General features: G+C 37.5%; 2 protein-coding genes across 3 annotated transcripts in view; one reads left to right on the plus strand and one right to left on the minus strand.

Moving 5' to 3' along the window:
- Positions 1 to 10,596, plus strand: part of DNAJC24 (DnaJ heat shock protein family (Hsp40) member C24) — a 45,549-nt gene extending 34,953 nt beyond the window's left edge. The window contains exons 4-5 of the mRNA XM_083349172.1: positions 9,341 to 9,409; positions 10,375 to 10,596. Of these exons, the coding sequence (XP_083205298.1) occupies positions 9,341 to 9,409; positions 10,375 to 10,496 (191 nt within the window). The 3' untranslated portion in view covers positions 10,497 to 10,596. The remainder of the gene's footprint in view (positions 1 to 9,340; positions 9,410 to 10,374) is intronic.
- A 72-nt stretch (positions 10,597 to 10,668) lies between these two features.
- Positions 10,669 to 27,160, minus strand: part of IMMP1L (inner mitochondrial membrane peptidase subunit 1) — a 41,454-nt gene continuing 24,962 nt past the window's right edge. Inside the window, exons 2-7 of one of the 2 annotated variants that reach the window (XM_083349170.1) lie at positions 23,207 to 23,338; positions 21,775 to 21,863; positions 20,601 to 20,727; positions 19,657 to 19,707; positions 12,364 to 12,474; positions 10,669 to 10,815 (exon numbers count right to left, since the gene is read on the minus strand). In XM_083349170.1, the coding sequence (XP_083205296.1) occupies positions 10,747 to 10,815; positions 12,364 to 12,474; positions 19,657 to 19,707; positions 20,601 to 20,727; positions 21,775 to 21,863; positions 23,207 to 23,311 (552 nt within the window). In that variant the 5' untranslated portion in view covers positions 23,312 to 23,338 and the 3' untranslated portion in view covers positions 10,669 to 10,746. Of the gene's footprint in view, positions 10,816 to 12,363; positions 12,475 to 19,656; positions 19,708 to 20,600; positions 20,728 to 21,774; positions 21,864 to 23,206; positions 23,339 to 24,509; positions 25,021 to 27,160 lie in introns of those variants that run through there. The other variant, XM_083349171.1, reaches the window with a different exon arrangement.

Raw genomic sequence — 27,160 nt, forward strand, 5'->3', positions numbered from 1 at the left:
TACAGGCTGCTGTGCATGAGTTCTCTCTCCCTCCCACCCTCCCTCTCTGATCTTCTGCTCCCCTGGCAAGCTAGCTTCATGGTTTTCTCAGACAAGCTGACACACATTCTTATTGGGCTGGCTGTCCTGCCCTGCTTTTTGCTGCTTCCTGTGGAGAGGCAGCAAAGGCAGGAGCCCCGCCCAATAAGCTTGTCAGCTTCTCAGATATCAGCGTGAGGCCACTCTCTTTTTTACACACACACACACACACACACACAGAGAGAGAGAGAGAGAGAGAGAGAGAGAGAGAGAGAGAAGGGAAGCACAAGTGCCTGTCTCTGTCTCTCTCTCTGCAAATGGGAGCTGCAGAAGGCTGAAAGAGCCGCATGCAGCTCCAGAGCCGACCCGTGATCTAGAGTAAATACATATTTATGTTGTTTACAAATATTGAATATAGGTAGTTCTCAATTTACAACTGGTCGCTTAGCAACTATTTGAAATTACGATGAACCCCTCCCCCATGTACTTCTATACGGCTGCCTTGCCCCAATCACATGATTGCTTTTTAAACACTTAGCAACCAGCCAGCATTTACAGCCAATTGCAGCATCCCATGGTCACATTACCACAAGAAACGTTTACTTCTGGTTTCTGACAAAAAACACCCATTAGAGAATGGGTTCACTTAATGTCCAACTTAATGACTGTTGCAAAAAAATGTAAAATCAGGTTGGTCGCATTATGACCCACTTAACGACAGGCATGGCTTACAACCATGATTCCAGACTCAATTAGTCGGAAGTTGAGGACTCCCTGTACTTAATTGTTACGCTAAGTACATCTACAGAAGCAGCAAATTAAGCTCCAAGAAAATATTTATAGGGATTCAACTATTTCTTAGAAACTGTTTAATAAAAATATACTGAAAGTCTTGAAACATTTAATTAATGTAATTTTGTTAGAGCTTATAATTCTCTAGTTTGCTGCCGCTTTAGGTCAACAATTTATATACATTGCCCAATTTTTTTAGATGTGTAAGTCTGACTCTTATTAATCTTTTATTAAAGTTTTATAGATTTGTGAGGCATACATTTTTAATCAAATTATTTCTAGATGTCTCTTCAGTGAAATTTAAAAAACAAAATTTAAGATTGTTTGCTTGCAGCTTCTATGCAAATGTAAAATCTAATTGTTTCTGCTCACAAGTGATTCACATGGCCCTTTTACTATACTTATGTTTGCTAACATCTCTTTTCTGAAGTTTTTCATTACTTGCAAAGTGTGTTTTCATTTCAGTTTCCCCAATGTACTACTGTTCCACCATTCTTACTTTAAGGCTGTCTTTTCATACATTTCTAAAGATGGACAAATAGTTCAGATGAGCATTTTAATTACAACGTTGCTGTGATTTAAAGGTGACCTTTTTGAATGCCCATGAAAACAGGCCACGGGGGCAGGAATGTTATGACTGCTACCACTGGTAAATAATGGAGTTTCAATTCGGGCCTGTTAAGTGTGGTATTCATTTTCTTTGTTGTCTTTGGTTTTGTTGATTGGTTTTTGTTTTGCATTTTTCTTTTTCTCCTCTATTTGTTTGATTGTTAACGTTGTTAATTGTTTTAATCAGATTTTATGATGGAAACTGTCCACTCCTCAATTAGTGGCTTAAAAACCTTGCGAAATAAATAACAAATATCAATTTCATACTGTGGTTCTTTAAGAACCCTATGGTGAATATAAGCTAAGAATGTAATGCTCCACATTACAAGACAATGTAATGGGAGTTTATGGGAGTTGAAAGTACATGTATTGATTGTACTTTCCTGTTTGTCTATTTATTTTCCTAGACTTTATGCATCTTTTTGTTCTAATAAAAATATCTGAAAGCCATCTTCTTAAACCTTCTCCATCTTAGATTTAAGCCAAGTTTCTGTAATACTGGGTTTGAATAATAATCTGATTTTCTGAAGAGACTTTACCCTCTTTATTTTCCCTTTCACCTTCTTCGCTATCTTAAATACTGGGAAGTCTTTTAAGGTCACATGTGATTGGGTTGAGAACTTTTTAAATATATAATTACCTACAGACATCAAAGTAGCAGAGTAAAACATGATAGTATCTTTTTAGTAAAGTGGATATATTTTTGAATCAAGGCAGTAACATTTACAGCTCATAAAAATACTAGGAACTATTTAGGATTATATCTAGGATAATATCAGGTTTTTTATTTCATAGCTAATTTTTCTAAGGCATGATCACTTAACACTGAAATCATAAGCAGAGCGTATGTTATTCTCTTCTGTAGGAGAATTTACATAGTGTCTCTTCTGTGCACGACACTCTTAATTTGATTATTGATCTGAAGATTCATCATAGAATTATTGAAATGGGGGATGGATGATGATATGCTCAGATTCAAAATTTATTTTGTGGTATACTATTGATACCTGGGGTGCTTTTTTGAATGAATATGTGGCAATAAAGTTGATTGCACTTTCTTCAGTATTTGACCTACAAAATAGGCATTTGCAATATGTCTTCCTTTATCTTTCTCCACAGACCACATGCAATCCTGGTAAAGCTTTACTGAACTTTTCTTCTAATAGTGATTTAGTATTTATTTATAAAATTATGGCTGCATTATTTTTCATCCATAGGAGAGTCCTCTGGAAAATTGCAGTTTAAAAATTAAAGAAAAAAATAATAATACAGTAGATTAGAAGTAGGAAGAGGCAGAATATAATTGTTGCATTTAAAATTATATATAACCAATGAAGAACTAAAATATTTTTAATGCTTTCTAAAACCTAATAAAAGATTGAAGTCTTATTTCTGTAGGAGGAAAACACCTTGGTTATTAGGATAACAACATAGCCAGCAATTGAGGAGACCACACAGAAAAGTCTTCAAAGGAAATCTTAAATTAAGGGCAACTTCATAGGGAAGGAGGCAGTATTTTAGCTATTTCATTTTGATTTTAATGTCAAGAAGCATCACTCATTATCCAAGTAAAAATTAATTGTGCAAGCAGTTGTCTCATTCATCTTCTAAGAAATGCTATCAAATGTGTGTAACAAAATAAGATTGTCAATAAAGTATTCAGAAAGTATTCTAACATGTTGCTAGAACATGCTCATTTTTCTGAGGTCCAAAATGTAGCAGTTCTTTTGTGTTATACAGTTTTGAGATGACAGATTTGGGCTAGAAGCAAGACAATTTCTGTAATCAAAGCATTTTTCTATCTACAATATTGTTGTAAAGATGCACACTTAAACCAGAGGTTTAGTCTCATTTATTCTAGGCACTTTTTAACCCATGCTGGTCTTCTGATTTACCTTAACCTTAACCAATGTGTCTTAATTCCAATGATTCTGGTACTGTTTTCTTATATATTCTTATTGTACACTCTTGGGGGGGGCGGTACAATGGCTCAGCGGCTAAACCTTATTCTATACTCTTACTGTATAATCTACACTATATTCCGTAGTTACTATGGGTTTCCTCTCTTCTAGATATTTTTTTTTTGCCCTTCCTAGCCAACTTCAGATTCTCAAGTTACTTGTGTGCCAGGAGAAAGAATGTGCAGTTTGATATCACAAATCTGTCAGCTTGGACATGGGAGATTCTAGCAATTCCCTCCCCCTTCCCCCACATCCCCCATTGCTATTTTTAGCCTAGCCTTGGTTTTATGTCCTTGAGCTTCCTAAAGTTGCCAGCACAATGGATGGTAGTGGCTTGTGCCTTGGACTTCTAATCTGAACGCTAGTGCTCTGGACTGCTTTGTAAGCTCTCTGGTGTATTCTGACCATTTACTGTGCTGCCCTGAAAGACAACCTGGCTAGGCCATCTCCAACTGCCTGCATTCTGGGCCACTTGATTGTGAGCACTCTGGGCTGCTCTCCTTTCTTAATGTTCTGGATTGTTTGACAGGGGCTTTGCCATTATATTCTGAGGGTGGTCCATCACAGTCTACATTTCTTGCCACTAATACCACCTTATTTCAGTTACCAGTGTACTTCAGATGTGGCCTGATCGGGCGTTTTCACCACCTTCCTTTTTCCTTAAGCTTCCCATCACCATTATGAACTCTTGCAGCTACGTCTTGTTGAAAGGGCCAGCTTGTAATACCTTCAAGGGTGGGGCTTGTAAAGATAGACGATGCAGAATGCATACAGTTATGCTGTTATCACATATTTAGAAGCAGAACATAGTTTGTAGCTGTATCTCATTTCCATTCTTCTCCCCCCCCCCCGCTATCAGGATGGGAAAACTCGGGGGTAGAGCCTAAAGAATAGGCTTTTTAGCAGTAAGTTTTTCTAAATCAGACATGTTAAACTCGCGACGTCACGTGACGTCGTGCGACGTATCGGAACTTTTTCCCATTGCCGGCAATGGGATGGGGGCGGTTTCTCCGTGACGCTCTGGCAGTTTGACACCCCTGCTCTAAATGAATACGGATAGAACCATTTTCAAGTATTTGAAAAGTTATATATCACATTAAAGAACTAATATAATTATTGTAAAGAATTGGTATCATGAAGAACAAAATGAATTGGAAAAAGAAAATACTTGATTTAACAAGCTCCAATGAAGGCCTAAATTGTAGTATTTCTTCTTGAACTATTACTAAGGTAGATTAGTCAATAACTGAAAGATAATGATTCATTTTTCATTTCTTTCTCTTTCAGTAGCAGCAAAATTTTAGACGTAAATGGGTTAACTTTGTTTTTAATCTGTATCTGTTTAATTTATTGAAGGTGTGCAGAATTGGTTAGGTCAGAGAGGTTTTATTGATCCAGTAATTATCTCTAACTTGTCTGATTTGTTTTAATTGCCTTCATTAAGATTAATTTAGATGGAACTTGTTCCCTGGGGATCTGTAGTGTAGATTTCAGGTAAAATTAGAATCACAATTTAAGGTTGCAAAAAGGAAGAAGAGACCATAGCCCAACTTGATACTGGTTAATCGGCCGCTAATTAATGAATTGCGTGGGGGAGAAATCATGCTTTAATATTAAAGTGCTAATTAGAATTTTTTTCACCAATACATGAGGGCAGTTAAAATAAGTGTTTAATTTCACTACCAATACATTATTCATAGTTAACTACTGTGGTAGCAGATTGGATACGCCAAAATGGAGAACATCAGTATAACATTTGTTCTATCTAGAATATTTCTTTCATATTCAGTCAGGAGGATCATGTATGCTTTTGGTTAAATGTGAATCAGTTTCTTGTGAAATGTATGTACTGTAAATCTTTATAAACCTCTTGCTTTGATCAGCATTGTGTGATCAAATTAAATGTTCTAACTCAATTTCTTCCTTATATTAATGTGGATTCTAGGTTGAATGTAGTCCCTTTCCATATACTTCTTATCTCTAAATTTTTAAAATATTATATCCATTTGATATCCTTGCAATACATCTTGTACCTTTAATATATCTATACTTATTCATTAAACTATAAACTAAATTATGCAGCATATCTTACTGAATAATTGTTATTGTTATTATTTGAGGAAGCAGGGTATCCCAATAGTTTAAACTAATGGTTCACTTAAAAATATGAAAATGTAATTATGAATGCAAAGTAGTGAATGATAAAGTAGCATCCTCTATGGAGACTACTCTATTATCTTGTCAGAAAACCATTATTACACTGTAAAACTCAAATAATTTATTAATAGATTTGCCAGTGTTAATGATACTATGAGTTAATTATCTAGCTACCATCCCATTTTTCACTTTGTATTTGTATTATATAGTGCTTTGTGTGCTGTTAATCTTAATTGTGATTATTTTATCTTATAAATATCACATACTATTGTTGCATCAACCTGGTTTTTTATTTTATATGTATGTCTAAATCTCCACGGAAAAATGTATCTCTCTTTGTATGAGTGTATGTATATACACACACAAACTTCTAAAACACATTAGTATCTAATAGCACATACTGATCTTTCTGAAGCATAAGAAACATTATATATAAATATGGAAGATAAACTATAATAGTCTCTCTAGATATTTTTGAAATCTTTCTTGCCCTGGAAAGAACATCTTTCAGTTCAAACCTATATTGGATCGGACCAATCATTTCCACAATGACTCTAGAAAGAGTACAGAGAAGAGCAACAAAGATGATTGGGGGACTGGAGGCTAAAACATATAGGGAACGGTTGTTGGAATTGGGTATGTGTAGTTTAATGAAGAAAAGGGTGAGGGGTGACATGATAGCAGTGTTCGAGTATCTCAGGGGCTGCCACAAAGAAGAGGGAGCCAAGCTATTCTCCAAAGCACCTGAAAGCAGGACAAGAAACAACAGATGGAAACTAGTCAAGGAGAGAAGCAACCTAGAACTAAGGAGAAACTTCCTGACAGTTAGAACAACTAACCAGTGGAACAACCTGCCTACAGAAGTGGTGAATGCTCCAACACTGGAAGTTTTTAAGAAGAGACTGGCTAGCCATTTGTCTGAAATGGTATAGGGTTTCCTGCCTGAGCAGGGGGTTGGAGATGACCTCCAAGGTCCCTTCCAACTACTTCTTCTTCTTCTTCTTCTTCTACTTCTTCTTCTTCTTCTTCTTCTTCTTCTTCTTCTTCTTCTTCTTCTTCTTCTTCTTCTTCTTCTTCTTCTTTTATTATTATTATTATTATTATTATTATTATTATTATTATTATTAATTATTATTATTAGATATGTATGAAAATATGGTCAAAACACTCACTTGCCTAATAATTGTGCACACAGTGTAGATAGTCCATAAGGATATCATGATCTGTTATTTTGAAAGCTGCCAATAAATAAGTGAAAATGAGGATGATGGCAACACCCTGCATCCCACTTCTACCATAGCAAATATATAATTTTGATGAATGCTGTCTCAGTACTATGTCTTGCTCTAAAACTCAGCTGAAAAGTGTCCAGACAATCAGTTTTTGGGATTGTCCAGGGATCTTTGGAACTGTAGCTCAACCATCTTCTTGTCAACCTTCCCTAGTAAGAAAAAGTTGAAGATTGGACTTCATAGCACTTAGACTTATATACTGCACTATAGAGCTTTACAGCACTCTCTGGGAAGTTTACAATATAAGCATATTACCCCCAACAATCTGGGTCTTCATTTAACCAACTTTGGAAGGATGGGTGGCTGAGACAACCTTGAGCCTCTTCAGGATCAAACTCCAAGCTGTGGGCAGTTAGCCTGCAATAGTGCATTCTAACCACTGTGCCAACAGAGCTCTTGATGGCAGAATATTCTCCTAGTGGCTATGCAGAAGAACCTGTGGCTTGCCCCTCTCCCCAGCAAGGAATGAGTCACCTTAAAATTTGTGGGCATTCTGTTTAATCTCTTTTAATTTTTGTATTTTGTTTTTTAACATGCATTGCCCTGTTCACCGCCCTGAGTCCTTCGGGAGAAGGGCGGTATACAAATAAAATTAATAATAATAATAAATTAATAAACAAGGCTGCTGCATAAGTATTTGCAAATTTAATGCTTAAAGAATTAACTGTTTGACAGCTCTTAAAACTGAAATATAATTGCTGGCATGGGCTCTTATTCATGCTTGGTCTAGTTTACTTTCATGTTCCTCCCACGGTGTTATATATGTCCATTCCACAACTTCATCTCCTGGAACTCGTTGGAAAACCAAAGAGCACCCTGAGATTAACAAACAGCAAGAGACTGTATAGAAGCAATCTAATCCAAGGGCCTCATCATGTGCCTTTCCCAGGATGTTACTAAAGTCTTGGGCCAACTGCTTACCAGATCCTTGGCATCTGGAGTGGACCAATGTAGCAAGCCCTTTCACTCTGCAGGGTGAGATAGCAACAGCCAAACAAAAAACAATGAGAGAATGATCCAACTATAATAAGGTATTGATGTTAACGGCCACTCCCAGATCACAACACAACTGCCGGAGACAAAAAACATCTGTAAATCCCCCATGTGGGTTGACAACTTGAGTCAATATCACAATAAGTCAGGAACTCCTGAATTGCCCTAGATTCTATGTCACTCAAAGTGAAGTTCAAGTGCTCAAGATCTAACAACCTAGGAGATACAACAGCTAACCCAACATCATTACTTAGGCAGTGATGATGCTATGCAGTAAGGATAGTAGTACAAATAGTCCTGGACTTACAACAGTTCATTTAGCGACTGTTGCAGCATGATCAAAAGTCAGACCCTTGGCAGCTGACTTATATTTATGACAGTTGTATTGTCCCAGGGTCATGTCATCATCTTTTGCAAGCAAGTCAATGGCAAAGTCAGATTCACTTAGCAACCATGTTATTAACAACTGCAGTGATTCACATTAAACTGTGGCAAGAAACATTACTAACATAAATTTTGGGCTCAATTGTGGTCGTAAGTTGAGGACTCTGTAAAGACCAACCCAGATGTTCCCCAGATCTTAACTTCAACCAGAAGATCTCACATTGGATTACGGGCAGAGCAGGGCATTAGAAGCCATCAAAGCTTCTCAAATGCTAACTGCCAAAGCTCATGTCAAAGAGTCAGGTGGGCACATTTCCAAGATGGTACAACCCCCCCCCCCATCCAAGTGTGAGAAGAAACTTTAGTTTTTCAGCAAAACAGATGTTGATTCATTGGATTTACCTGAGTTAGCTTAGGTTCTACTTTAGTGGGTTTTTGACTCACCCACCCACCCAAAGTATTCTTGAGAGTGCAGTGCAGTCAGATAGATGGGTGAGCTGGCAACCAGAAAAAGATTTGTGGAAGCACATATATCCGCTTTTTTTAAAAAAAAATGATAAACATTTGATGAGAAATGAAAAATATTAAACAAGACAGTTTAATAAAAACTATCCTCTCTTTTAGACTTATCTGCATACAGTGGTTGGAAACATCTGACATGCCTACAGTGTTATGTCTCGGTAGAAATATTTTTCATCAATGTTTTGATTTTATGTAATATCTAGAATAAAGATGTATTGTTCATTGATATTGTTCTTCCTGATGATAGCTAGAAGGAGAAGCATACAAATGCTAAAGTGTGCTAACAAGCTTCAGGAGAAAAAATAATTGAATGGCAAATGTTGAGATTTATGTATCAAAAGCATGAGCAGTTCTTGGAGAAATGATTTAAAACTAAATTGGACAGAACTGCATTCACTTCCTGGAACTGTCTTCTCCATTCTTAACCACAGAGCCAGTCTCTTTCTCAATCCAACCTACCTTACAGAGCAGTTGTTATGGAGAGAAAACACTGTGTTTGCCCTCTTGAGCTCATGAATAAAAAACAGAAAATAAATCAGCATGTTGTGGTGAACTTACAGCCTTTATCTTACGTAATACTGCTGAAAATGATGTCTTTCTGTTTTCTCATAGAATATGAGTTAGAGCAAGGATGTCCAGTGGATACTCAGATTTCACTTGAAGATATGACCTGGAATCACAGTAAGCTATGTGAAGCCACCTGATATGTGAACTGAAATAATAATGTATAAATGAACACTGCCAGAATAGCAAACAAGAAGCTGGTTGTAGAGGTAACAGCTGTTTGTTTACACCCCAGAAACTTGTATTTAGAATTTTGTGCCCCCCCCCCCGAAACTGATTATTCTGTTTAGAAATGAAGTCAATCAGAAGGTGTTAGAAATCACATTCATTGCATTGTCTTAACTTTCTATTAAAATCATCCGTACCAATAATTATTACCTCATCCTGTTGGCGCAAATTCTACCAGGTAAATGTTTGTGTAGTATGAAATACTTTTAAGTAATTTAGATTTACTCTTGGTAAAAAAGAAACAGTTCTTGATAATTGCATCACTGCCCTTCATTATTCTTTTCTAGTCATAACAAACTAGTGCATTTTGATTGCTCTTTTTTACTGTCCCAGCTTTGATACGGTTTTGGTATGCAGCAAATTGCATTCTGTAATGATTTATTGTGTATATGATATTTAACTGACTTGATATGTTGATAGAAAATCTTTCAATTACTAGTGCAAAATATTTTTTTGTAAATATATGCAAGCGATTGTAAGCATACCTGTGAATTAAGTTACAGGTATTTTACCATGTTTTTCGCCTCTTAGCCCCTTGGAAGGCTGAGGGAAAAGCTGTACCACACAAGTCATTTACAGACTTGTCTCTCAACCACAACTGGAGGCTTTGTGAAATAGCGAAAAGCTGTACTACACAAGGCATTTACAAAGTTCTCTCAGTCACAACTGAAAATATGTTTTCTCTTGTGGTATTGCCTGACTTCATTCCATGTGGGAATATAAAATTATACTATAGGTCCCTTTCTTATGCATATTATTGTTCTACTTTAAATATTTAATTCAGGTTCTGTTCAATATAAGCATTTTAGTGGTATATGAGAAATCATTGAAGCTGATTTACTTTGTTTCAACAGATGATCACTGTTATTCTTTCACGTGCCGATGTGGTGGAAAATACACTGTTTCCAAAAATGAAGTTGAAGATGCTTCACTAGTAAACTGTGACACATGTTCATTAGTTATAGAAATTATTTGATGTGCCATCCAGGAAATACATCAATGCGGCTGGTATTGTAAATAGCTGGAATAGTAAAGAATAGCTCAATTCTTGCATTCCAAATGGTTGAATGTGTCTGAAAATTCTCAGAGAAAAGATATATGATAATTTTTAGGCTCTCTGTTTAATTAAAAATTACAGATAATCCTGAATCATGATACATTATTTATTGAATATAAAAATATAAATCACTTTTGAAAGGTTAAAAAAAGATGACAACATAAATCAATTAGTCTTTACAAATCCTGTGACTGTTGGGACTTGAACGCAGAAACCCAAAATCCGTCAAAGGCCAAAGCTGCAAAATAAAATAAACAACTACTTAACATACTGAGCATCAGTTATCCTTTAGCTTTTCTCTAACTCAACTGAAGTGTTAATGCAGTAAACTGAACATTTTAAACAGTCTAGTAGCACAGATAAGACTTACATATGCTCTTCACTTAAACTACACTGTTGGAGAATTTCTGGAATGAAATATGTATTTAATAAGTAAAATATTTGGAATTATCTGGAATGAATTATAATTCGAATCTCTACTGCTTCTCTGGATACATGTCACAGCAAAAATACATGCTCGATGGTGATTGATGAAGATTTCAGATGATATATTAAATTGTTTAGAAAATTAGAATGTTTATATTGGTTTAATATTCTCATGTTTTTTTCTGTTCAGGCTAAATATTTTAATTAAGATAATCTGCATATGTATGACCAATTCTCATTATTTTAAGATGTATGTATGACTGTTATGGAGTATTTGTTTTCTTTCTTCATACATCAAAAAATCACTGGTACTCTTTAGGCAGACACTCATTTAAAAGAAATAGGTGAATTGTGAATAAATATTATGATATGAGAGTTAACCAGCTAACTACAATTGCATAAGAAACAATACAGATGGAATACACCCAGGCTGAGGCAGGAAGTGAAATAATTTTTAAAAATATATCTATCATTAAAGTGTTCTGTTTTTGGGGAATGGCATAAAACCATTTTTATAAAATGATCAATCACACTAAAAGCATGTTACACACGCCTGATATGGAGGAAGAAAAGGAGGGCTTCTATAAGGAAAAACCTTATACTACAGCCATTTATGTTATTTGACACTGTGAACATGTAAATATTGATCTGGAAGATTTTATACTTCGATTTCTGAAAAGCTTTTAGCAAATCCCTCGCTGAGGATTTCTGAATCAACTAAGCAAACAAGGAATTAGAGTTCAGGTTCTCTTAGAAATCAATAACTGGTTAAAGAAAAGCAGTAGCCAGTAGGAATAACTGAAGAGAAGCAAGCAGTGGAGCCGCTGAAGGTGTGGAATGAGCAGTATTGTAGTACCTGTTGTGGAAGTGAAAAAGCCCGCCCCCTTGTGCATAAGGCAGGTCACCGTTTTTCTACATATTATATCATATATGCTACCAAGGAAGACATTGTAATATTTGGGAAGCAGGGTGGGAAGCCCCACTGTGTGAATTGTTGGATCCAAACTAGTATATTTAGTATTGTTACGTTTGCTGCAAAATAAAAAAAATGACGGTTCAACATACTGCTGTTTTTATATGTGAAAAAAGGAAATCAAACAAAGGATTGTTGAGAGGAGAAAGATTGTGTGTGTGTGTATGTGTGTGCGCACGCCTGCATGAATATTTTTATATAGATACTTAACTAATACTTTGTAAAGGCTTAAACACAATCTTGTTTAAGAAGATCATGTTCTTTGTAACATTTTAACACCCTGGTCCCTGTGTTTCACTAGCTAATGAACATGTCTCATTGTCATAGCTTAAGCCCAAAGACTATAACAACTGTTAAATTAACACATTTTAGATTGCAGGAATATACCTTAAAGCAAATTCGTCCTCTTATCAATCCATATGGAACAGGACCATAACACCTGGAATCTGTAGAATTCTTGAGATTATCACCTTCTAACCAAACATGTCCTTTAGGTACCTGAGAAATATTAAAATTAAAGAACAAATATGTAGGTGAAAAGCAGTGCAATTAATACAGCCTAGTTTCATTCTTTATATGATTGCAGTAAATGAATAATTTTACACTTTTAGATTCAGGGGGAGGAAACCCAATAAATATTGTCATAGGCTCCCCAAAACACTGCAACACAGACAAAAATCTCCAAATGGAGATGTTAGGTTAGGCCAGTGTAACATTCATTTATTTAATAGATTTTAAGAGTGTTAATTTAGGATGTTGAGTGAAAATCTTGCTCTATGTCACAGTACTAGCATGAGCAGGGCAGCCACACACTCATCAACATCCTGGGGCCAGCACTAAGGCTAGACCAGTTAGTAAGCTTCTGATGAACTAAATGGTAATTGATTGTGACATCAATTACGAATAATCTCGTCATTTTATCAGAGAAGACTTGTCAAAGTTCTAATTAATATCACAGTTCATTCTATGTGCAGGCAGGATTCACAACACATAATATTGTATTAGTGACCATCACAAACCAGCCAATCCCTCCTTATAATTTAAACATTAATAATGGTGACCTTACAATGTGACAGAAGCCTTTTAATATGGACCACATATGAACAACATGCTAGGAATTCAGCCATAAAGAAATTCCTTTATATCAATCATACTAACACAACAGCAGCTGTGGACTTGTATATACTGTGAAGTTAAAACATTTTAGAACTTGGAGATGAATTTCTAAAATGAATGAAAATAAAAACTAAAAATGATTCTTCCTTGTCCCAGAGAGCAAGATCAAAATGAAAGGAAGAGGTGAATCATGGAGAGGAAATTTGGGTTGGCAGAATGAGATGAACTGGACTGAACAAGGGGGGGAAAATGGAAAATTTGGTGGGGATGGAATAGCTAAGTGGTTTGAAACTGGAAAAAAACAGGCACTGGAAGATTGGTTGGTTGGAAGATGGCAAGATAAGGAAGAGTGAAGAGTGGTTGTTGAGTGTTGTAGGCAGAACGAGAGACAAAAAGAGATGAGAAGACTGGCTCTTGTGAAGTGGTGGTGGTGGTGGTGGACACAAATCCAAACGCCATTTATCCTCTAAACAGCAATGCATCCGTTAGTACTTTGAGATGGTGATTCCAGATATTTTACCATCCCTACACATTTCTCAAAAGCAAAAGGGAAATACGATTAATACCAACTTAAGGGGCAGACTTACATGTGCTTCCAGGTGGGGGTATATTTAAGAAACAACTCCCTGCATCCTTCTTTGAGAAAAATTAACAAGTCGGTTTCAAATGCCAACCCCAACTTCATCCATAACGTTCCCAAGGGAAAGAGGTCCTCCCTAATATTTTGCTCTACCATTACCTTAAAAAAGGTGTGTGTCAAACGAAACAGTTTACACAAGTCTAGAAAATAAAGTATCTTCAAACCCTAGCAATCAGCTGGAGGCGCTACTAACACATTCCTAATAGCATGAAGAGCCTACTTTAAAAAGCCAGATGATGTCTGTGAGGAGGGGAGGGGCTTATTATTACAAAGGCATTGGGAAATCATAAAGACAAAATACAATTTCCAACATAACCAGAGAGCATTAAACATGTTGGGAAAATGTATCTGACAACCAGTCCACAAGGAATTAAATACCTAATGGATAGCATTAGGACAATAATGGATAGGGATAACGAGTTGGCTCAGTTTTGAAGTTAACAGAACAGCCTGAGTCAAAATAATTGTATTAAAGTTTATAAATCCAAAGATAAAACACTACTACAAACAGAAAAGTATAAAAAGTAACAAAAAAGATGCAAAGAGATAGAAAAAAATATAAAAGATGACTCCTTCACCCTCCAGACAATTATAAACCATTTCAGTAACACCTTCTCTAATATTTCAATTAAAAAACATCTCTTATTCCCTTGTCAGTAATCAATTTGTAAAAACACATCTTTCAGTACTAATCAACAAAAGTCTATTGAGAGCTACCAGAAATAGTAAGATAAGATATTTTAACCTTGAAACAAATCCATTTTATAATTCAATCACTTTCTTTAAGAAATAAAATAAATCTCTTCCCACTTACAAACAGATCTTTAAAGTCTTGTCATTTGGTCCTGGCTCAAAAGAAATCTCATTAATAGCTATCTGAAACCACAACATACATATTTTAATCTCTGTCAAATTTCACCTTATAGTCCTGCTTGCTTTTAAAAACCTTGATCGTTAATCCTGTCAAATAAAATCCTAATTTTGATTTCTTATCATTTTCTCTTTGCCTCGTTTTTAACACACTTTTTGTAAATCCAAGATTAAAAAAAAAATTCCAAATCATTCTCCTGATTATTTATATCCCATTAATAATTAAATACACTGTAAATCCATCATGTCATCTCTTCCATGTGACTTTCGTAATATGGCTTTTTAAAGTTCAAATCCAGATTCAAATCAGCCTCAGCCTCTTTTTTATTCAATAGAATTTGTTGTACTTTATATCCTGTATTATAGTATCAAGCAAGTAGTTTCTGAATACATTGTTCCTAAATAGCCTTAATTTCTTCTATAGTCAATAGTATTGCTCCATTACTGAATTACTTCCCATTTAATTATATTTAATTCTGTCTAGTTCCCTCTAGTCAACTTTTAAAGTCCCTTCTAATCATCTGTTTATTTTCCAATCATCAAAACTCCCACAGGAGAATTTCTTACATTAATTTCAATTTCTTTATACGTTTATTTATAAAATTTTAAATTCCTCATAGGAAATATCCATTCAAGTCTACCTAGATCCTTAACTTAACTTTCCAAAATCCACATTATAGTTCCTCTTCTGCGATTTTCCAAAAATTAAAGCTTTCTAATTTTTAGATTTATATGAAGCTCTTTCATATAAGGCAGAATGAGATTCTCTCTGTGTAATAAAATCCTGACTTTGGAAGATTGTTAATTTCTAATAAATCAATAATAAGCAACTTCATAAGTTAGTTAAGAGAAGAAATGGGCAAACACAGTGACTCTTTGAAGACACCAAATTGTTACTTAGACAAGCTGTCTCCCCCTTCCCAGAACTTTGAAGATTGCATTTTTTACAATCTCTTTGGAAGAGGAGTCAATATGGAGCAAACTTGTGGGTGAGCCTTGACCTCTCCTTGATGCGGAGAGGAGTTCTGAGGAGCCAATCCATTCATTAGTTCCTCTATACTTGGAGGTTTTCGGCTCTATAAAAGTGAAAATGTCTTTTATCTGCCACTGCAACTGCCCAGAAGGTCTGAAATTCACATCATTCACAGCATATGTAAGTAGAAAAAAAATACAGTTCTTATCAGTAATCCTCTTCCAAATCTTCCAAATGTCTAATTTTTTTAAAAAAATTAGCTTCTACCAATGTAAGCAAATTTGGGTTCCTTTTATAATGTCCTGTTCAATGCTAAATTATTTCTCTTCCCATTCTAAACCACTGACCAATGAAAGCTGTGCTCCAGTTATTGTCCATATAATCATGAGTTAGACATAGGAAACCCAAGTCCCTTGTGATTCTCTTCCCACCTTTAAATAAGAATTGATAATGCCTAGCACAACCTTCTGTAATCTAGATGCCCTTCAGACATGAGCTTTAGCTCACAGGATTATCAGCAATAATCATGCAGATGGGGAAATTTAGAAATCCATACTTCTGCTAGGCATCCAGATTGAAGAAACCTGACCTGAAAATTTAACAGATCTTATCCCAGAGATTATATTAATTGTGCAATCCCCACCCCTAGGCTTGGCCCCCCCCCGAAAGCCCTAATAAGCAGACATATACATAGAATGAAGGCTATTGCTAAGCACATTGGTTTGTGCTTTAAATTGTAAGCCGCCCTGAGTCTTCGGAGAAGGGCGGGATATAAATGGGATTAAAATAAAAAATAAAATAAAATAAATAAATAACAGGTTGACCATACTTGTTTTTAAACAATCCATGTCTTGGTTCAGGGATGGATGGACTCAGACAAGACACAGACCCACTAGGAAAATGTCATTTATTATAATAAATCGATATAGAATAAATTTGATTCTACATTGAATGGTTTGCCTTACTTTTGCTCTTATTCTAATCTTATATAGTATCCATCATCTTATATAGCTTTCTTATACTGTAAACTAGAACTATTGCTGTTACAATTTGTTTTCTATTTTTCAGTTGTCTTCTTTTGTATTTTTCTTTATCCTATAATTCTGACTTTTGAAATCCTTAAATTATTTACTCTCCTCTGTCCATCCATAACCCCCAATTCATGTGCTCATTGATACCAGTTGACTGGACAGCTGCCATCTCCTCTGCTAATATTTTTCCTAGCACCAACTGTGGAAAGATGAACTTTCCTGAAAGAAGAAAATGTTACATCCAACTGTCTAGGTCAGGGGTTTTTTTTCTCTGTGGTGGTCAGGTGCACAGCTTGGATATGTTGGCAATTCCACAGTAAAGAAAAAAAAGTTTGAACTCTTACGGTAGAACCACTTGCAAGCTGGCCTGTAGATTTCAAAAGAAAGAAGTATAAAAGAAGCCACAGTAGGTAGACATAATGGGGCGGAGGGGTCTTCTTTGTGTGGTGGGAGATGCAATTGGAGTGAGAGGTGATCAGACATGGAACAGAAGAGGCGACAGCCGAGAGAATGAGGATTAGATGATCCACAGACAGGGAGAACTAGGAAGGAGCTTGGAGCAGCTAAAGCCTAAGAATGAACCTACAAAAAGAGCCAGGGGGAATCCAGACTGTTGTTAGACTCCATGTGGTTCAGGTCCTAGATATCTGGCCATGAATGTGTTAAGGAGAGAAGTTATTAGAATTTCTAACTCTTTACCGATATAAGCAAAAGTGGAATGAGGAAGAAACTAGCAGCTGAGTACTGGTCTTATAAAGTGAAGGAATAAACATTTAAATACTTTGGTTAATTTTTATTAGTAGACTATATACTTAGATAGATGCGGTGGCTCAGTGGGTTAGGACGCTGAGCTTGTCGATCTGAAGGTCGGCAATTTGGCAGGTCGAATCCCGAGTGCCGCGTAACAGACTGAGCGCCTGTTACTTGTCCCAGCTTCTGCCAACCTAGCAGTTCGAAAGCACGTAAAAATGCAAGTAGAAAAATAGGGACCACTACGGTGGGAAGGTAACAGCGTTCCGTGCGCCTTTGGCGTCTAGTCATGCCGGCCACATGACCACAGAGACGTCCTGGGACAAGCGCTGGCTCTTTGGCTTTGAAACAGAGATGAACACCGGCCCCTAGAATTGGAAACGACTAGCACGCATGTGCGGGGGAACCTTTACCTTTATACTTAGATATATTGTAAATATTGTACATATTCATGCTTAGTTGCTTTAGATACATACTTATTCACTAGGAGTCTTGAAAATATATTTTGCACTAAGCTTATATAGTAATACACAGCACTGTATAAACTTGTCTATGTGTCTGATTTCATTCCTATCCATACGTATGCTCTAACACCAATAAGGATCTACTGTTGGTAAGGCGACATAATCAGGTATAATACTGTTCAGATCTCCAGGTTTCTCTCTGGATTTTTATTGCCCTTATTGATATGGGGCAATATCTACATTGTTTGGAACTGATCATTTGGATTATTTGCAATGCTAGTCTCTTCTGGCTTTCATATTTTTGGAGGTCCTCCAGAAGCAGTTCTCTGGCCACCAAAATGGCCATTCTTCTGGTCTTTCTCCCACCTCTGCTCAACTGTTGTCTCATTCAATTGCCTCTCACTATCAGTACTTAGCTGCCAGTCTTCTTCAGCCACTCTATGTAATATTGAGGCCGTGCAAGACAGGCAAAATAAGACTCTCCACATTCTCCTCCCAGCCCCATTCTTCATCCTGTCTAAGACTTTCAGATACCACTTGGCTTATTGTGGCTCTGTGGTCGAATCCTGAATCCTGGCATTCTGTGAAAAATGGTCCTAAGTCACTTTTTTCAGTGCTGTTGTAACTTCAAACGGTAACTAAAGGTGAATGGTTGTAAGTCAAGGACTACCTGTACAGCTCCTTTTAAGAGCCCACTCACTCATTTTTCACAAGGCATAGGCAAAGGGAAGGATGCAGGTGCTTTCCTTTCCCTATGTACCATATATCCATGCTGGCTCAGGAATTCTGGGAGTTGAAGTCCACGAGTCATAAAAGAGCCAACATTGCCTACCCCTGCCCTATACCAATCTGTCATACTCTCTTTTCACTCACACACTGAACTGCCTGAAATTTCGAGGGTTTTATTCCTAGAGAAAGGACATAATATTTTGTTTGCAAATTGAAAGTTCTGTGATTATCAGATATGTGATTCTTCAGATATGATTTTTTTAAAATTTTGCTTCAGCTCCAATTTAAATTGGAATATTTTCCAAAATACTGAAATAAAGGTAATGACTTGTCCACATCCTATTAAGTATTGATTATTAAAGGCTAATTAATCTATAGTTATAACAAACTGCTGAGTGAGACCTGTTCTCAAACATAGCACAATTTTCAGACTGTTAGCTTTAGATATAGCCACAGGATAATGGCGCACCTCATCTCCAGAATGAATTTAACTTCATCATAGAGTAAACATTTTTCTCTATCAGCTGTTGCTAGGGCATTAAGAGTGTGCAGTAATTGATCATCAGTAAAATGTTGCTGAGAAATGAAATTGTTTATCAGCTTTTTATCACTTATTTGCATAAAACAGTTTTGTTAATGTAGGTCTTGCCTGCAGTAAATGACATGTCTCTTCTATTCAAGCAACAACTTTCGTTTGTAAATGGCAATGGGAACTGAATAAATATTAAGTAAACAAAATACAATGTATATATTATTCAATCACGAGCATATATAAAATGTTTTTGTTCTTTATGTATACTGTTCTAAAGATTGTGATTAGTGCACAAGAAAGTACTGTAAAACAACAAAAGTATTCCAAAATTTATTTTATTTAATGTCTGAACTCTGCTATTCTGAGTATAATGTGTAAATATACTTTGATTTAGAGTAAATCATACTAGCTATTTAAACTTTTGATGTATGCTTTAACATCTTCTGCTGCTAAGTACTTTTCAATCCTATGTCTACAAGTTTTTTAAAAACTGGTTTAAACATATGCATAAATTATATATTAAAAACCGAAGTTATATTTTATAGAAAAAATGCATGTAGAAGAACAAGAAACACCTTAAGACTTTGGAAACTAAATTCATCAGATGTAATGTTAAACAGTTGAAACTGTTAAAATAAAAAAGACAGGTCCACCATTAGTAAAGAAAAAAGTAATACCACCATGATTGGAAGGAAGAGGTTAAAACAAGGTTTAAAAGAACAGATTTGTGTTATATCATACTGTATTATATTTATAAAATGAACAACATGCTGCTGATGTATTCCACATTTTTCCTTCAATATCCTATTCACTCAAATAATGTATTGTACAAGGTTCTATGTACTAAATCCAGCCATCGTCAGCAAAGTTGTCCACATCACTACCAGGAAACTACATTTGGAAACCCTCCAATAAATGATCTATTAATAACAGCAACCAGCAGATGAATCTTTAATTTTTTGTGTAGTCTCTGGTACACAAAAGAATGACTACGACTAAATCTGTCTAACTACTTGACTAATTTTGGAGGGCTACACTGTTCCTAATTCCCATCCAATGTTCAGCCTATTATTTCATATAAAGAACCTACTCCATTTACTTTTCTAAAAAGTTCAAAGCTAATAAGTAATTAAATGATCATAAGTGAAAGAGGTGAACATTATACGTAACTAAAGCGACTGGAAAATTTAAAAGTTAAACATCTGTCATATTAAGAAACCAGGACATAAAGATTGAACTCTTAATATACTAAGATGTTTCACATTGTCATTAAGATTGCAATTAGTGCAAAACAGTGCTGATGCAGGGTTGTTTCTGTTCATGTTTTTCCCCCCCGCTACAGTCTCTGTATTGTATTTCAGTTCTTTTCTGAGGGGTTCAAAAGAAATTTTGCAAAAGGCTGACTAGAGGGAGAAAAATGCAGGAAATTCGTTTATAGTATATGAAATCTAATTAAAAGCATGAAAACCAAAATGCCACTACAAGACAGGAAAGATTTGAAAGCAAAATTAATACTTACGTAACTGTGGGTCTTTATAAAATCTGTGGGATTGCTTGTACAGACTTTTTCTCCTTCCAGGCCCATTACTCTTTTACAAATATTTGTTTTGGGGTCAGCTGGGTTTTTTGCAATGATAATATCACCTCTATGGAAAGGCCATAAGGAAAAGTCAGCATCTAGCAATTTGTTAGTGAAAAATACAATTTAAAATTCACCCGAAATCAGGTATGTGGTAGAAAGTTTTTTTAATGTAGCCCACATCTTCCAGCACTTCAGATTATTTTGCTTTTAGTCTACTGAGCAAGAGAATTCCAGTGCTGCAGTATTAGGTGACAGATGGGAAGGTAGTTGTTTTTACCTGCCAACCAAAAGACTAGATTAGCAGTCCCTAACCTTTGCGGCTTGGTGGCCTGACTGGGGGAAGGGAGAGGGGAACTGGCCCATGTGAGTGGTGGCCAGCATATGTACCCACCCAGCTCAACTAGATCAACTAGCAGCTCCAGCCAGCCAATCACATGGCCCAATTCTGAATAGACCACAACCCGGTAGTGGGTTGCGGCCTGGGGGTTGGGGTCCCTGTACTAGATAAAATATCCTGTTTTGATAGGCAGTAATAATTCCATGACCATAAGGAAACTTTGGCAAGAAGTAACTTATTTAAAATTCAAACAAAGCTAAGGTGACTTCTAGGACATAAGCTTATACTTGGAAACACAACTATTTCATTTTCACAGTTACTTTTAAGTCTTGTGGTTCACCACAAGCTATGTTTGAATTGTTGTCCAAAGCGATAAGTATCTGATTGTAAATGCTTGGCTTAATGCATGCAACCCAGACTTTTATCACAGTGTTCAGCATTATGCACACATTCAGTACTCCATAAACTACTAAAAAAATAGTATTGTATTTACACTTCTGGAGATAACTGCATTCTGACTTTGCATCCTGATGATAATCTCTAGCTATCCATTACAAAATAGGACAAGATAACCTTTAAATTTGCACTATGAAAGTACAGTAAAGAAAGCTTCCATCAACCATAAAATGTTATTCTTTTTATTTTTGTAGAATGAAGATCTGAAAGTGTATGAATAATTCTAATATGGAAAATGATAACGGAAGCCACAGGTTCCTTAGCAAAAAGTATAATAATACTTGTTCAGGTAAACTATAAAGAATTACAGCAACGTACTTTTGAATACGAAAAAAGTGGCTGCTAACATTCTCTGAAAATACAATATCAGAATTTTGAATTGTAGGCTCCATTGAAGGCCCTGTACACTAAAGAAAGAAAGAAAGTTAAGATTTCCAAATTATTTCAAAGACTCCAAAATATATTTGTTAGTAGCTAAGAGTACATGGAAAACAATCTCATTAATTTAAACTAATGTTACTAACAATATGGAGTGGTACTTTGACTGCTTTGAAACTCGTCAAATTTGATACTCAATGCACCTGCCCTTTGGAATCAACTCCCCTTGGAGCTCCGTATGGCCCCGGATCTCCGTTCCTTTCGTCGCGACCTTAAAACATGGCTTTTTCAACAGGCCGACCTGGACTGATGGAAGGGAGGTTTTCTTAATTTTGTTTTATTGTGTATTTAATCAGACTATTTATGGGATAATTTGATTTAATACCTTTTATTGTTTGTATTTTGTGTTTTTATTGTTGTTAGCCGCCCTGAGTCCTTTGGGAGATAGGGCGGCATACACACCCCATCCATCCATCTGTCCATAAATAAATAAATAAATAAATAAATAAATAAATAAATAAATAAATTTTGAGGCAAAAAAATTATAACTTTTTTGAAATGCGTTTTTCTGGATTTTTTTGTTGTTATTCTGTCTCTCACTGTTAAAATAAGCCTACCATTAAAATTATAGACTGATCATTTCTTTGTCAGTGGGCAAATGTACAAAATCAGCAGGGGATCAAATAATTTTTCCCCTCACTGTATTAGTATTTGTGTATTTGATTCCAAAGTTCTTGGACTTTTACTAGAGATGTTGCTAGAACTTACAATCTCTGAAATGAGCTTTGACAGCTCTACAAGAAAACTGTTATCTAACCTACATATTACTTTGACACAAATCCATGGTAGAGATAATTGACTCTTTTACTTCCTCCTCTCACCACTAAACATACATCTTCCAAGTGAGATAGTGATAAAGGAACTGCCAAACAAGCTAACAGTAAACAGCCCAATCAAAGAACCATCAAGACCAGTCCCACAAAAACTGACAGGGCAAGCTGCTTGAACATAAAACCCCACTCCCTACTAGCACTGATGATGTTACCTAGTTCTGGTAATGAAACGTCTGCAAGAAAACAATCAAGTTCAGAGAGCACCAAGGACCCTTCGTTTCAACTAGCCCTACAAATATTCTCCTCTATTGGTTCTTTTGGGATATTTTTTCAACTTCCTATCTAACTTAGTCTTCATACTAAGCTAGTTTCTCATCGCACTATTAACCAGGCCTAATCTCAATTAGTTTCTAAGCTGAGGCCATATCAGAAAGATGCTGCCTTCTGCTGAGATTGATACAAAGATGTTAGTAGACTCAAGAGTAACAAATTGAAAACTAACATATTTGTTTTCATTATCAAAATTAACTTCAACTTACCATCACAATTCCTCCAAGATATTCTAATACACAATGGGCTATGCACCCATACTGAATGGTATACCCCAGAAGTCGGAAAGTCTTTCCAATTACGTCTTGCAACATAACAGTATAATAGGTGTGCGGTTGGTCCTAGTTTAAAGAAAAGCACAGTAATTATTCATTTTTGCAGAGATATGTATATCATATATTACACAAGCAACACTTAAGCTATGACTGTTATAAATCACTGTATATTCAATCACAATGCAATAGTTTGGTCTAGAGCAGGGGTCAGAAACCTGAAACAGTGAAACAGCCACTCGGAACCAGTTCCCTCACAAAAGGAAAAACTGGGAGCCGCAAAAAATGTGCGGCATGTGCGCACATGCGCAGAATAGGGTTTGACTGAAGAGTGGAGCCAAGGCGAGATATGCACCTACCCTGCATATTTGAATTGATTGGTTGAACTTTTTTAGTCCCACTTTTTTTTCTGGACTGCACATGGCAGAGGACTGGGAGCCACAGGAGACAGCTGAAAGAGCCGCATGTGGCTCCAGAGCCGCGGGTTGCAGACCTGTGGTCTAGAGGTTAAGGCACAAAGCTAGAAACTGTGAGTTCTAGTCCTGCCTTAGGCATGAAAGCCAGTTGAGTGGCTTTGGGCCAGTTACTCTCTGCCAGGCCAATCTATTGCACAGGGTTGTTGTGGGAAAAATAGGATGACAAAGGAATATTAGGTGTGTTCTCTACTTTGACTTATCTATGAAATTAATAAAGGTGAGATAAAAATAAATAATTTGGAAATATAGAGACAGAGAAATGCCGTTCCTATTTTTACAAGATCAATAAGAGACAAAAAGGTGCCTAAATAAAAATGTTTTTACCAACTGGGGGAAAAAATCAACAAGAAAATGACTGCTAGTATTTCATATAGCAAAGTACTTATAATACTGATAACAGATCAAAGATGTATATCTTGTCATTCTTAACTGCTTTTACACCATTTATGGCCTTAGATATTAGTCAGTACTGAACATGCATAATATATATTAACATTCTTGTCTTTACATTTTAGGCCAAGTCAACTTTCAACGATTCTTTAAAGTCAATGCTATGTAAAGTTTTTTAAAGTAACTCAGTCTTGACATAACTAAGATATGTGGAATGGGAATGGATACACTTAAAACACAACTGTCATCACTGGGTACTTCTGAACACTGTTACTAAACATTTTCACTTTCATAGCTCCCATTTATAATTATTGAATCTAATACTAATTTTTATTCCAATGGAGCTCATTACATTAGATGGAGCATTGTCTTACCTGAACACCTTTTTTCAGCATGATGATGGAGAATCCACAAATGGGTTAACTCTGTCTTCCTGCCCATTTAGACTAAGTCTGTCAAATTTGCCACGCCTCTCCTGGGCCAGGATACCTCCCAGTCACGACGAAGGCGAAGCTATTGACGACAGTCCGACATGTTGGCTCCCATACCCGACACAGGACCTGACGGACACTAAGGGGTGGGTGTAGATTCTCCATCATCATGCTGAGAAAAGGCGTTCAGGTAAGACAACGCCCCTTCTCCAGCATGATAGATGGAGAATCCACGAATGGGACATACCAAAGCCGCCCTGTCCCTATGGGAGGGAATCAGTCTGGGCCTGTGTCCCACCCTGTGTCCGCGGAGGCAAACCTATCCAGTTTATAATGCCTCACGAAGGGGGAAGGCGAAGACCATGTTGCCACCCTACAAATGTCCCCAATGGACGCCTGTGTCGCCCATGCCGTGGAAATTGCAGCACTGTGAGTGGAGTGAGCAGTGATATGACTTGGAACAGACAGTGAATGTAATTGGTATGCCCCTGCAATACAAGCCCTGATCCACCTGCCTATAGTAGAGGCAGAAACCTTCTGCCCCAAAGTAGAAGGTTGAAAGGAAACAAAGAGGGCTTTCGACTTGCGAAAGGATGCTGTCTGCTTAAAGTAGTGGTGTAAGGCCCTGTGGACGTCCAGTGCGTGCCATTGATGTTCCAAGTTATGAAATGGATGAGGACAAAAATCTGGCATAATTACCTCCTGCATCCTGTGAAACAAGGTTTTGACTTTTGGAATAAGGAGGGATCCAATCGAAGGACCACCCTGTCATCATGAAAGACGCATAAGTCCTCTCTGATAGAGAGCTGCCAGTTCAGAAATGCGTCTAGCCGACATGATGGCTATCAAGAAGGCTACATTGATTGTCAAGAACCGCAGTGTACAGGTTCTGATGGGTTCAAATGGAGGTAAGGTAAGGGCCTGCAAGACCCGCAGCAAATCCCAAGAGGGATACCGGTGAACCACGGGTGGTTTGGTGTTGGTCGCTCCCTTGAGAAATGAGCGTACCACAAGATGTTGAGCCAATGGCTCTGAATTACCACATGTAAGTACCGTGGATAGAGCCACCACTTGTCTGCGGATAGTATTGGGTGCCAAACCCTTGTTGAGCCCCTCCAATAAATAGTCCAAAATCCTTGGAATGATAATAGCCGAGAGATCTAACTGGTTCTTTGCCCACCAGTGACAGAAACCTCTCCAAGTGGAGTCATAGATTCTGTTTGTTGTAGGCCGTCTGGAGGCCTGAATCATCGCAATTACGCCCGGCGAATAGGACTCACGCACCAGGAGCCGCCATTCAAGTGCCAGGCGGTTAACTGGAGCCACTGGGGTTCTGCATGTTGCAGAGCTCCCTGGCTGAGTGTAATGCGACCTGGAGAAATCCCCCATGGGGGAGAGATGAAAAAGCCCACGAGGTCGGCCAACCATGGCCGTCTTGGCCAGTGTGATGCAACAAATATCACCTCTGCCTGTTCTTGCAGTATCTTGCGGATGACCGCTGGGATCAGAGGGAGACGTGGGAATGCATATAGCAAGCCCACAGTCCATGGACTGCGGAGGGCATCCGTTCTCTCTGCCCCTGGACAGGGGAACTGGGAGAAAAACCTTGGAAGCTGGGAGTTCACTGGAGAAGCGAACAAATCCAGTACTGGATGACCAAACCTCTCCGATATCTCCCCGAAGAGATCGGGATGCAGGTGCCACTCAGAGTGATCCACTGTCAAACTGCTCAGAAAATCCGCCTGCTGATTTGCCTCTCCCAAGTTGTGCTCGGCCCTGAGGGAGAAGAGGTTGGTCTGCCCAGGATCCCAACAACTGGGCCTCGGCCATAAAGGACCTGGAACGGGTACCCCCTTGCCAGTTCACATGGGCTTTTGTCTGTGAGGACCAGGACGTTGTCTCACCACCCTGTTGGGGAAGTGGCGTAGGGCCAGATGTATGGCTCTGAGCTCCAACCAGTTTATGTTGTGCTTCAGTTCTGACCAGGACCACCGGCCCTGAGCCAAGTGTGACCTTAAGTGTGCTCCCCAGCAGAACAAACTGCCGTTCGTAGTTAGGGTGAGCCAAACGAGCTCCTTGAATAATGAGCCTCTGGCTACCGTTGGGGAGGTCCACTACTGGAGGGATCTTAGGGTCTGAGACGGAACCCTTACCCTTTGGTTGGAGGAGCTGGTGCCCAGTCTCTGAAACAGGAGCAAAAACCATTGCAGGTTCCTGGAGTGTAGTATGGCCCATGGCACTATTGCCATGCAGGAAACCATCTTCCCTAACAATTAGGAGAGAATGGCCAGTGTAACTACACGCTCCCTTTGGACCTGGAGGACCAGGGCTCAGATGCTGTCCTGACGTTCCCAAGATAGATAGACTCTGCATAGTTTTGTGTCTATGACCGCACCCAGGCGAAGAAGGCGGGTTGAGGGAACTGTCTGGCTCTTTTGAAAGTTCACCAAGAACCCATGGTCTTGGAGGGTCTTGATAGACAAGGCCAGGTCCAATTGAGCCGTCTGAACAGAAAGGGACTGGATGAGGATGTCTTCCAGGTAGCACTGAATGCGTACTGGAACTGACCTCAAATGCGTGGCCAGTGCCGCCAA

This window comes from Vipera ursinii (genome assembly GCF_947247035.1).
Source record: "Vipera ursinii genome assembly, chromosome: 1".
Taxonomy (NCBI): Eukaryota; Metazoa; Chordata; class Lepidosauria; order Squamata; family Viperidae; genus Vipera; species Vipera ursinii.